The sequence below is a fragment of the Notolepis coatsorum genome, assembly GCF_963971535.1.
Source record: "Notolepis coatsorum genome assembly, chromosome: 18".
Classification (NCBI taxonomy): Eukaryota; Metazoa; Chordata; class Actinopteri; order Aulopiformes; family Paralepididae; genus Notolepis; species Notolepis coatsorum.
The window spans coordinates 63,736,223-63,749,915 of NC_140182.1; the positions used below are offsets into that span (position 1 = coordinate 63,736,223).

At 42.9% G+C, this 13,693-nt stretch overlaps 1 protein-coding gene across 1 annotated transcript in view; it reads left to right on the forward strand.

Moving 5' to 3' along the window:
- Positions 1 to 6,083, forward strand: part of malt3 (MALT paracaspase 3) — a 66,466-nt gene extending 60,383 nt beyond the window's left edge. The window contains exons 14-15 of the mRNA XM_084335628.1: positions 656 to 772; positions 4,310 to 6,083. Of these exons, the coding sequence (XP_084191754.1) occupies positions 656 to 772; positions 4,310 to 4,657 (465 nt within the window). The 3' untranslated portion in view covers positions 4,658 to 6,083. The remainder of the gene's footprint in view (positions 1 to 655; positions 773 to 4,309) is intronic.
- Positions 6,084 to 13,693: the final 7,610 nt, after the last annotated feature.

Consider the following 13,693-nt stretch of genomic DNA (forward strand, 5'->3'; position numbering starts at 1 on the left):
CACTACCACACTACAAATGGTTAACGCTTTCACTACCACACTACAAAAGGTTAACCCTTTCACTACCACACTACATAGAATAGAATAGAATAGATCTTTATTGTCATTGTTACAGTTGTTACAACGAAATTTAAAAAGGTTAACCTTCTATGGTGTGGTAGTGAAACCACTAACTTCCATCCATGTTTATATGTAATTCCATAACTGCTTAGGGATCAAATCAAAACAAGCCGTTCAGATGTTTACCAATTCATTACCAAGCTTCACATCCGTGAGGAGATCTAGCCCATATTTAGACTTCCAGGTCAACCGGTTGAAGACAAGTGAGAATGTACATAGATATATAGATATATTATATAATGAGAATGTAAACGTGAAGCAGGAAGTTTAGTCTCTGTTCTCAGGAATCACCAATTGTTGGGAGCACACTGCCATCTGGTGGCGGTCCTCGGTACCTGTCACAGAGGTATAATTTATCTTGCATTGTAGTAGTAATACAGTACACTGCACTACATAAATGTATATGGAGTAGAATAGATAACTAGGGAGACTAGCTATACTTCCACATGTTATGTCTAATGTTCTGATGGTATTAAAAATGATTACAGATGAAAGCAATGACTTATTTCCTCCCGTCGCTCCTCTGAACCCCCAGGTGATGGAGGACATATTCTCTGGCCCTGGCAGGTCAGACAAGATGGACTCTCTGCTCTTCAACAACTCGGATAATGCTAACTGTAACCTGCGACTGTGCGGCCTTCAGAAACTACAGGTATGTTAACCATAACCATAACGTAGGTGTTAGGGACGGGGGAATGAATGAATGAATGAATGAATGAATGAATGAATGAATGAATGAATTAATTAATTAATTAATTAATTAAGTAATTAATTAATTAATTAATTAATTAATGAAAACTTTATTTAACAGATTGCAGAATGGGTACAATACAGTACGGCTCAATACACACAATTGTTAAGGGGATGCAGACCAGAGAAAGACGTTTGTCTTGTTTACATCAGGGTCCCCCATTTTCAATTCATAGTGACATTTATGACATACACAACATACATGACATCATGACATTTATGGCATAGGGACATACATGACATACAGGTATATAGTACTGTTACATTTGTGATATATATGATTATGCAAATATACAGTACTGTTACCCATAGATCCTGACAGAGAGTATATACATATGATGGGGAGGAGACTGTACCTTAGGAGGGGTTGGGTGGGTGGGAGAGAAATATACATACGGTGGGGAGAGAATATATACTTGCGGTGGGGAGGAGACTGTCTATTAGGAGGGGGTGGGGGTGGGGGGGGTTTGGACATTTACAGTGGCCAGTTTCGAATTGCAGCCTCCCGTAGGTGCTCTTTTAGAGCGGTTTTGAATGGGTACCATTCACATTTGAACCAATACCAGTACCAGTACCAGTTCGGTATCAGTACCCAACGGTACAGAGTCCAAACTTCTCAATTTCAACATTGTTATTTATTTAGAACATTTAGAACAATTATTTATTGTTGTAACACACCACACAAAATAAATTCCATGATCATGTATTGTGTAAAATGTTAAATATCAACATTATCTGGCCATCCTCAGTAAATATTATCAAACTCCTGTGACCTCGTCTGATATTTCCAAAGACCCAAGAGACGGGACAGTAATATATATATTTGTGGAAAAGGCTCCCTGTTGTCTAGTAATATTACACTAAACATGTAAAGGTACCGAAATTGTATTGATCTAGCGTGAATCAGTACTCTGTAGTACTTTCGGTCAGTACCCTTAAAAGTACAGAGTTCGGGTACATGACAGTATGTGTTAACCTATCATTCATCCTATGGTTTTTTATTTTTTTTGTATTTAATTTTTTTATAATTTTTTAAACATAACATAAAATTAGACACACAAGCATTAACAGTAAACATCCAATGTAAATCACCATTTGAATCAATATAAATGTAGTTTACGAGATATATACCTAATACTTGCTATCTAATACAATACATACATATGCTCTTGCTCGCTCTCCCCCCCCCGGACCCCCACTTGGATAATCCATCCATTTTCATTTGTTTCTAACCAGGCACTACAATTCATATGCTAGCTTTTATTCTCTCCACCACTTCTAACCAGATTGCAATGTTGGTTTCACTGACACCTCAAATTCTTGCTGTAGATATTTCTAGATAAATCACATCGAGATAGGTAAGAACCCATACCTTCCGGCACATTTTATCCGGTTGAATCCATCGTGATGCTATATCCTATGGTTTTCTATAACAAAGACGGACACTACACTGAGTCAAATGCAGACTGGTGTTGTTACTCTTACAGTAGATCAAGTTTTGTTTTATCTGTCACATATAAGGTACATAATAGTATAGTGTATAGTGAAATGAGTGTTTAAAGTGAGAGTGTGTTCGTGTGGAAGTTGTGTGCAATGAATGTAGAATGGATGAATTACGTTACATTGATCAGATTGATTAGATACATAGATTCCCGTCTGTAATGTAGGTCCATAGGTCCACTGATGATGCAGTCTCCCAAGTACTGCACAGCACCCTCTCTCACCTAGACCGCCAGAAGGGGGGCTATGTGAGACTGTTGTTCATTGACTACAGCTCAGCGTTCAACACCATAGTCCCCACCAGACTGGTGGACAAGCTGATCGAGCTGGGTCTGAGCTCTGCCCTGAGCGCCTGGATCCTGGACTTTCTGAGTGAAAGGCCCCAGGCGGTCAGGGTGGGGGGTCAGACCTCCAACACCATCACCCTGAGCATCGGGTCCCCCCAGGGCTGTGTTCTGAGCCCCCTGCTGTACTCACTATACACACACATGACTGTGTGGCCAAGTTCAGCTCCAACTCCATAGTGAAGTTTGCGGACGACACAGTGGTAGTGGGGCTGATCTCGGACAATGACGAGAAGGCCTACCGGGAGGAGGTTGAGGTAATGGAACGCTGGTGCCAGGACAACAGCCTGCTCCTGAACATTGGTAAAACCAAGGAGCTGATCATGGATTTTAGGAGAAGACAGCAGGGGACACACACACCACTGAGGATAAACTGGGCTACCATGGACAGGGTGAGTAGCTTCAAGTACCTGGGGGTCCACATCTCAGAGAATCTGACATGGACAACACACATAGACTCGGTAGTAAAAAAGGCGAAGCAGCGCCTCTACCACCTGAGACAGTTAAGGAAGTTCAGAGTATCTGGGAAGATACTCCAGTCCTTCTACTCCGGAGCTGTAGAGAGCATCTTGACTGGAAACATCACTGCCTAGTATGGAAACAGCACGGCACAGGACAAGAAGGCCCTACAGAGAGTGGTACGCTCAGCCGAGCGTACCACAGGTATTGCACTACCACCCCTGCAGGTCCTATATAACAAGAGGTGCAAATCCAGAGCCTGCAGAATAATGAAAGACCCTCACCACCCCAACAACAGCCTGTTCAAGCTGCTGCGGTCAGGCAAACACCTGCGAACACCAGCAACTAGGACAGAGAGACTTCGGCTCAGCTTCTTCCCCCAGGCCATCAGAGCCTTGAACACTGAACTCTCCACACACAAGCACACATGAGCACACACACAACACACACACTGTACACGCTCACACACTAGCAGCCACTTTAACATGAGCACACACACACTCATGCTGCACACGCTCACACTTATGGACACTTTACAGAAGGAAAGGTCACTTTAAGAATAGTATAGTATAACTTGAGATTGTATAATATGATTTGATTTTATTTTTATTTAGTACATACAATTGTATACAATAGTATAAAAACAAGGGGTACAAGGATAACATGTGAAAGTCTGTCGACTTGTTTCCAACATGGTCCCAAGAAGAATACAATAAATCACAAAGAAAGAGTTATGAAGATAAAATAGATACAACAAGTAGATAAAATAGACAACACAATTTTCTGAACAGTATAGCATTGTATAGCAGTGTACATAAAGACCCAGTGCCTCATCCGTAGCTAACAGTGTATTGCACTATCACAGGACCTAGCATGTCCTACCATGCTCTGTAAAAACTCATGTACATATACCGATATGCCCTACTTTGATTACTTGTATTATTGCACAATGTCGTTCTATTGGATTCTTATTATATTATTATTATTGTATTATGCACAATCGTTGCGGGCAAGACCCCCCGCATTTCATTGTATACTTGTATGCCGTGACAAATAAAACTCTTGACTTGACTCTTGACTTGACTTGAATGTGATACATCAATAATGTGAATTCCTGTTTTGGATCTTTTTCTCAGGGGTCGCTGCTGATCGAGGTGGACCTACACTACACTCACACGGACAGTGTGCTGCGCCTCAAAGAGACCCAGCAGCTGGACATAGGAAAGCCTTTGGTGGCGTCCTGCCAACTGTCCAAGAGGAAACCCACAGGGACGGTCAAGAGACGAGAAGGGACCCCGGCTCAGAGCGCGGGAGACGTCCCGAGCGGCAAGCAGCCTCCACGTCAGGAGCACGGCGGTCCCTTCACAAGGAAGGCAGAGTGTGTGTCTAAGATGACCGCTGCCAGGGGCAACGAACCCGAGGAGAACGACGAGACGGAGCTTCACGGCTTCACCCGCTTGTTAAACCTGCTGTCCCTCAAATAGACTCCATTTCACATCCAGATCACTGTACATACTGTGTATATTACATGTTGTAAATTTCTTAAATTTTTTTATCACTGTAATTATGTAATATTTAGTCATTATTCAATTGACCATGTTCATGTGGCGGCCATTTTGTCATGCTCAGCCCAACCTGAGCGGCGTTTATACTTTCCGTAGCCGCATTTCTGCAGGACGCTCTCTGATTGGCCGACGTCAGTTTCTACACTGGTTAGGCTTAGGCACTCTTTCGAAGTTGGTTAAGGTTAGAGTTTGTCTTAGAGCGTGACGGCAAGTTCTTTCGACGGTTAAGCTTAGGCACTCTTTAGAAGTTGGTTAAGGTTAGAGTTTGTCTTAGAGCATGGCGATAGAACGCCAGGTAGTTTGCAGGCTGTTCGACGCAGAAATGGGCAAAGACACAGCTCGTCACGCGATTGGGCAAACATGTCAGTGGCCAATCGGAGAGCGTCAGTCAGTGGCCAATCAGAGAGCGTCCTGCAGAAATGCGGCTACGGAAAGTATAGACGCACCTGAGCGTGACATAAGAGCAAAATGGCTGCCATGTGAAAAGGGTAAATTGGGGTTTGTTTGTACAACATTCCTTCTAATAATTATATTTTCTGTGAATGGGCGACTTGATTGACTGACTACGAGAGTGTGTCGGGGTGCTTATGTACCGGTATGTGTTTGTTGTTGGTGGCGGTGCACTCTTATGTATGATGGTGCACTCTTTTTTTTTTTTTTTAGTTTTTCTATTTTTCCTCCCATCCCAATTCCACTGTGCCAATTCTCCCCTCCCCTGTCTTGAACGTTGCTCGCATATGCCCCCCACTGGCCGGTTGTAGGGAGGATAGAAGCCTTGCATCACGTGTCCCCTCCGATACACAAGGAGACAGCCTGTCACATCTTTTCACCTGCCAGCGCGGACTCTCATTGGCGAGGTGTAACGTGTGGGAGGCTCACACTACCCCCGCCATTTCCTATCTCTGCTGTGCAGGCGTCCCCAACCGACCTGTAGGAGTCGCTGTCCACAACGTCCAGATTACCACCCATCGACTTCCACCCGCTAACTCTGCCAATTGAGTTAGTATGACGGCTGGCCCAAGCCGGAGGCAACGCCGACAGCCGGAGTTGAACCCGGTGTCTCTTGCGTTGGTGACGAGCGCAATGTCCGCTGCGCCACCCAGCCGCCCCATGATGGTGCACTCTTATGTATTATGGTTCACTCTTAAGTATGATGATTCACTCTTATGGTGCACTGTTATGTATGATGATGCACACTCATGTATGATGGTGCACTCTTATGTATGATGATGCACACTCATGTATTATGGTGCACTCTTATGTATGATGGTGCACTCTTACGTATTATGGTGCACTCTTATGTATGATGGTGCACTCTTACGTATTATGGTGCACTCTTTTTTTTTTTTTTAAACTGAAATTTTTATTGAACATTTATAGACAAACAACACAACATATACAATAACATCAACAACACTATTAAACAGACATAAATAATAAAGAAAAAATGTAATACCCAAAAAGACGGAAAAAAAAATTATTGACTTAAGCAAATATTCACATACATAAATAATGAAGTGGAAAAAACATAAAACAATTGTCATATCTTAAACAAAAATAAAATAGAAAACATTAAGTGTGTGACATGGGTTCAGAGACCCTCCTTGAACCTCTTTCCTCCTTTACCCTTCGCCCTCTTGTGTTTCATTTGTTCCTTCCTTTGTGATGTCGTTTTCGTTCCCCTTATAATCCTCCCACTTTCCCCATCTTTCCCCAAATTTCTCTTCCTGTAGCCTCAGCATGAATGAATGACCTTTATTTATATAGCACCCTTCACAGCACGAATGCACAGGGTGCTTTACACTACAGCTTAATATAAAAACATAATAAAACAAATCAGAAATAAATGACAACAAACAAACAGCAGTTAAAAACAGTGAAACCAGATAGAAAAAGTAGAATAAAAGAATTTGGATAAAATCATGAGTCACAAATTAAAACAAAACTATAGAACAGTGAGGGCAAGAAAAGGCGCCTATGTATGATCAAAAGCCTGCCTGAACAAATGTGTTTTGTTGTTTTTTTCTCAGCATGTGTGTTATTCTCTCCATATCCTGTATCTCCTCTACTATTCCTACCCATTGTGCTATTGTCGGTGGGTCTTTGTACCACAGTCTCGTTATTGCTTTTCTGGCCGATATCAACATTATCTTTATTAAATACTTGTCCCCCCCTTGTATTCCCTCGTGTGTCAGGTCCCCTAAGTAAAGCACCAGTCCCGTTTGTGGTAACCCGTATCCTAATATTCTGATCATTGCCTCCCCTATCTCCTCCCAATACCCCTTCAGCTTCTGATATCCCCAGAATATGTGTGTGTGGTTTGCCCCCTCCTTCCCACACATCCTCCAGCATGCCCTTTGTGTTGGTGCATATTTTCCCTTCAACTCTGGGGTTATAAAGAATCTGATTATGTTTTTCCATCCAAATTCTTTCCATATCCTCGATCCTGTTGTTGAATGTTGTACCTCGCATATGTTACCCCATTCCTTCTCTGTTATTCCTATCTCTAGTTCTCTCTCCCATTTCTCCCTTATGTAATCGGTCGTGTGTCCCTTGCTGTTCATTATAGCCCGGTATATTGCTGATATTACTCTTCCATGCCCCCCTTCGTATGCCCATATTATCATCTTGATTATTCCATTCTGTTCTTCGTCTTTGGCCCCCCTTATTTCTTTGTTGTAGTAGTCTCTAACCTGTAGATATCTGAAGTGGTCCCTGTTTTCTAGTCCAAATTTCTCCTTTAATTTTTGTAGTGTTTGCATTTCCCCCTTCTCTATCATTTTGCATATCGCTGTTGCCCCCCCCCCCCCCCCCCCCCCCCTCTCCCACCTTCTGAATCCATGGTCCAACCTCCCTGGTTTGAATCTCTTGTCATGTGCTACCCATCTTAGAACCCCTGACTGCTTCTCCAATTTGTGTGTTTTTACTACTCTGTTCCATATGGTCAAGGTGCATTTGGTGATTGGATCTAACAGTCCCTCTTTTTCTTTGAATAGTTCCCTATCTCCCACCAGAGCTTGTATCTTGTATCCCTCCCCTTCTTTTTCAATGTCTTTCCATCTTGCCTCATATCTGTCGTTACACCAGCACGTCACTGCTCTCAGTTGTGCTGCATAATAATAATCTTGTAGGCTGGGTACTGCCATCCCTCCCTCTTCCTTTGGTAGTTGTAGTGTTTTATATCTGACCCGTGGTCTTCTCCCCGCCCATATGAACCTCGATATCAGTCTGTCCCACTCCCTGAATTGATTCTGTGGTATTTGTATCGGTAGTGACTGGAACAGGTCAGCTCACACTGTCGAATGCTTCTTCTGCATCTAGGCTAATCAGTACCGCACTACCACCTTGTTTTTGCATTTCCTCCACTATGTGTAATGTCTTTCTCACGTTGTCCTGTGTCTGTCTCCCTTTAATAAATCCAGTTTGATCTTCATCTATAATGTCTGGCATAAACGTCTCGAATCTCTTTGATATTATTGATGTATACATCTTGTAATCCACGTTGAGTATGGACACAGGTCTGAAACTACTACATAATTCTCTATCCTTCCCTTCCTTCGGTATCGTGGTGATTACGGCTTCCTTCCACAAGGGGGGCATTTTGCCCTCTTCCATCGTGTGTCTGAATGCCGCCCCTAACATGGGTGTTAATTCTGTTCTAAATGTCTTGTAGAATTCCGATGGGAATCCGTCGCTCCCCGGAGATTTGTTGTTTTTAGCTCTACTAATTGCCTCTTCCAGTTCCCGTTCCGTAATTATTTTATTTAATTCTTCATTCTGTTCTTTCCCTATCGATGGTAACTCTAGCTTCTCCAGATAAGCTTCTATTTCCTCTTCTCCCGCTGCCTTTGGCTGTGTGTATAGTTTCTCATAGTATTCTCTAAATGCCCTCTCTATTTCAGCTGGGTCCCTCAATATTTCATTAGTCTTTGTATACATTATTGTGTGTATCGTGTTTAACTTCTGTTGCGTCCTGATTCTCCTAGCCAACAGTCTGGTCGCTTTTGGACCCGTTTGTTTCATAAACCTCGCTTTCTTTTCTATTTCCGTCAATAATTCCCTATTTATCCTGGCCTTTACTTATTTGATTTCTCCGAGCGTTTCCTGTTCTTTTGATATCGGGTGTCTCCCCTCTAGATCCTTCAGCTTCCCTATCATATGTCTCCGTTCTGGCTTTCTTCAGCATTGCTGTCTTCTCCATCAATTTCCCCCTTATCACCACCTTCAGTGTGTCCCATAGAATGTTCGGGTTTACCGCCCGTTGTCATTTTCCTCCTTATACCTGGCTATCTCCTCCTTGATCTGACTCACCACCCCCTTGTTATTTAGTATTCCTACATTTAGTCTCCAGATCGTGTTCCTCCGTCTCCCTTCTAGATCTACTGTCAGATATATGGCGCTGTGATCCGATATGTCCGCTACTCCTATTCTGCTCTCCCGTACCCTATAACTGTCCCCTGTCATCATCAAAAAATAGTCTATTCTCGCATATGTCACGTGTGGGTGTGAGTAATGTGTGTATTCCCTGTCCATGGCGTGCATCCCCCTCCAAACGTCTGTAATTCCCATTTCCGTCATTTGAATATTCATATATCTGCTGATCTGTGGCCATCTTTTCCTAGTACTCGTGGTGTCTAAGTCGTGATTCAGTACCACATTAAAATCTCCCGCGCATATCAATATCCCTTCTAGTTCCATCACTATCATATCAAAAATGGTCTCATATAAATTCCTCTCACTCTCTGGGGGTGCATAAACATTCACTAACGTAACCATTTGACCCTCCATTTTCCCCTTCACCAGAACAAATCTCCCCTCCTTGTCTCTTACTTCTTTGATCAATTCAAATTTGACTGTGTTCTTGATTAACGTGGCTACTCCTCTCCTCAGGGTCCGTTTAAAGGAACTATAGTATGCATTTTCATTTCCAAATCTTTTCAGTTTCTCATGATCCTGTGCTATCAAATGTGTCTCCTGCAAAAAAATCACTTGCATCTCACTTTTTTTACATTTCAACATCACTTTGCCCCTCTTTATCGGATTATTCATTCCATTAACGTTTAACGACATCATTTTTATACCTTTAACCTTTGTCATCTTTCTTCTTCTTTCGTCTGTCATTCCCCCCCATGTCACACTTATTTCCCCCTCCGGTTGTAGCCTCCGCTCTCTTCACCGAATACATATAATGATTACCATAAATAAAAAACATAAACTCTACATAAAGTGCTCCCAAGGCGTTCGGGGGGTCCCTGTGTCCCCCCCTGTCCCCTGCTGGTGGGTGAGGAGTAACTGCTCTCCTAGTGAGAGGCCTCCTCCTGACGGCTTGGGGGTCTGAAACCCTTGCCCCCAACCGCTCGTCGTATTTGTCCAGCCTTCTTGCTGTTTTTAGTGCTGTCGAGCTCCTCGTCAAAAGCGCGCTGTGTCTTTCTTTCTGTCCCAAGATCCCCATTTCCTAGGTCTCTCTCAATGTGGCTCACATGTTCCAATGTCCCTCCTTCCTCCCAAACAAACGTGTGGCGTCCTCTGTGTACCCCTCTTACTCTCTTTTCCTCCCCTTTATTTTCTATGTGATGTTTATTTATCCCCTTAATTCCTTCCAACTGTGTTACTCGCAGCGTGTGTCTATGTATTTGTTTCTTTATGGTGCACTCTTATGTATTATGGTGCACTCTTATGTATTATGGTGCACTCTTATGTACTGTATGATGGTGCACTCTTATGTACTGTATGATGGTGCACTCTTATGTACTGTACTGTATGATGACGCACTCTTATGTACTGTATGATGATGCACTATCGCTTTTCTGGTCAAGCATGACCGACAGAAACAGGTTGAAATGGGATGTAGAGCAGGGGAAGACATTCTGAGAAATGACGGCGGGTCCGGGAATCGAACTCGTGTCCCCCAGATCCGTGACGAGCACGGTTTTCCCCGACGCAGAAATAGCGCCAAGATATGCGGTGAGCTACGGGAGCTCCCGATGATGCACTCTTACGTATGATGGTGCACTCTTATGTATGATGGTGCACTCTTACGTATTATGGTGCACTCTTATGTATGATGGTGCACTCTTATGTACTGTATGATGGTGCACTCTTACGTATTATGGTGCTCTCTTATGTATGATGGTGCACTCTTATGTACTGTATGATGGTGCACTCTTATGTAATATGGTGCACTCTTATGTATGTTGGTGCACTCTTATGTATGTTGGTGCACTCTTATTTATGATGATGCACTCTTATGTACTGTATGATGATGCACTCTTATGTACTGTATGATGATGCACTCTTATGTACTGTATGATGATGCACTCTTATGTATGTTGGTGCACTCTTATTTATGATGATGCACTCTTATGTACTGTATGATGATGCACTCTTATGTATGATGATGTGCGTGTTTGTGTTTAAGACACCGGCTGTTTCACTTCCCAGCCTATAACACTCAAGAAGCAGTTAAACTTACGTGGCTATGAAGTTTCTAAGAATTCTAAGAATAAATTATGAAAGATAATGTGATCTTATTTTTGTACAGCGTCAGCAATCTCAGCAGCCTCGTGATTGAGTTTTATAATCTGATAATGGCCTGCTAATGGCGACATTAAAAAGGTAATAAAGAATTCAGCTCAAACTAATTATCACCTTTTGAACCCCGTCATCAACTCTGGTATCGGCCTTTTAAATGATGCTATGTGTTTTATTGAAGTTCCAGGAGTTCCAGGAAGTTACACTAATCAGTACTCGGATTATGAATCTGATACAGACGGGTTTATTAGTGTTTAACCAGTTTTGTAACGGAATAACGGTAATCTGATTTAAAAGATATTTCCAATCGCTGTAAAAACAAAATCAAAACTAGAAATCTGATCTCCACCATTTTATTGATTGATTGATTGATTGAAAATGTTATTAACAGATTGCAGAATGGGTACAATACAGTACAGCTCAATACACACAATTGTTAAGGGGATGCAGACCAGAGAAAGGCTTTCGTCTTGTTTACATCAGGGTCCCCCATTTTCAATTCATCATAACATATATGACATACATGACATACAGATAGACAGTACTGTTACATCCAGACATTTATGACGTACCAGATTTACAAATACAGTACTGTTTGTGATACAAAAAGATTTAAAAAAAAGAGAGTATATACATTTGATGAAGAAACTGTACATCGGATGAGGTGGGGTGGGGTTGGGTAGGTGGGGGGGGGGGGGGGTAGGCAAGTGGGGGGGGGGGGGGGGGGGTAACTGTACATTGGATTATCAACAAAGCCTTACTTGGTTCTAAGAAGAGGGTCTTGTGTATTATTGGGTTAGGACATTTACTGTACATTGGAGGGGGTTGGGTTAGAATTGCAGTCTCCCGTAGGTGCTCCTTGAGAGTGGTTTTAAAGGTGGGTAGTGATTCACATTCCTTTACAGCTGTGGGTAGGGCGTTCCACATTGATGTGGTATAATTTCTAAACGTGTTTAGTCCCTTGTTTGAGCCAAATCTGGGTTTAACATGATTTTTGGAGCTCCCTCTGGTGTTGTGGTCGTGGTATTCACTGACCTTTGGGAAGTATTTTGACATGTACATGGGTACCTTAGTCGTGTAGTGTATCTTGTAGACCAGGCCCATTGCAAGTTGCTGTACTCTGTCGTCTACTCTAAGCCATCCTAGGTTGTCAAAGTGGGCAGGGGTGAGGTGGGTTCTAGGAGTAAGGTCAAGCAGTAGTCTGACCAGTTTGTTTTGTGATGTTTGTAATTTTGTTTTTAGCGCCTTTGAGGTGCTTTGGTACCATGAGGTGCAAGCATAGTCGTAGTACCCCTGAATGAGTGCTCCTGCCAGAGTCTTCAGGGTATTCTTGTTTACCAGAGAGGAGATCCGGTACAAGAATCGAGTTCGTTGGTTGACTTTTTTTATTACATTGGATGCCATTTTGTCACAGGAGAGATTAGCCTCTAGGATGGAACCCAGGTAGGTAATTTCATCTTTCCTTGTGACAATATTGTCACCCACTGTAACTGAGAAGCCGTCGGTCTTGCTGAGTTTGTTATTTGAACCGAAGAGAATGGACTCTGTTTTACCCAGGTGTAATGATAGTTTGTTGTCAGCGAGCCAGGTGCAGATTTTGCCTAGTTCCGAGCTGAGGGTTTTTTCAACCTGTAACTTGTTCTTGTCAGAGACCAGCAGGGCTGAGTCGTCCGCGAACAGGAACAAGTTGCAGTCACAAGCTGACGACATGTAATTTGCATAAATTAGGAACAGTAGCGGTCCTAGTATGCGTCCTTGTGGAACACCACAGTTCACTGGGAGGGGGGGGGGATAGGGTACCGTTTACCTCCACCATCTGTTCTCTCCCCTCCAGGTAGGATTGCATCCAGCTCACTGATAGACTATCAAAACCAATTGCTTTTAGCTTGTCAATCAGAATGGAGTGATTGACAGTGTCGAAGGCCTTTTGTCGGTCGAGCATGATCATGCCGCAGTATTTGCCCGCGTTCACCTCTTGTTTGATGTGGTCGTTCAAATAGAGAAGGCATGTTTCAGTGGAGTGGGATGTTCTGAAGCCAGATTGGAATTAGAAGATTAGATTTTTTCCCGCGAGGTACTTTTTGACCTGTTCGTATACAATTTTTTCCATGACTTTCGAGATGGAGGTAAGAATAGAAACAGGGCGGTAGTTGCCTGGGTCTAATTTGCTGCCCTTTTTGTGCAGGGGGGGTTACTCTCGCAATTTTGAAGTCTTTGGGTACGTGTCCCTGTTTTATGGAGAGGTTTATTATGTGTGTGATGACTGGGGTGATGGCGGCTGCTGAGTCTCTGAGGAATTTGGAGGGGATATTGACATGGCCAGTGGCCTTGTTAGGTTGGAGGGCACTCCGTTTTTTGAGTACCTCAGCTGTTGTTACCATTTCTAGTTTGAAATCGTTTTTGTGGACCCCTAGGCTATTGTAT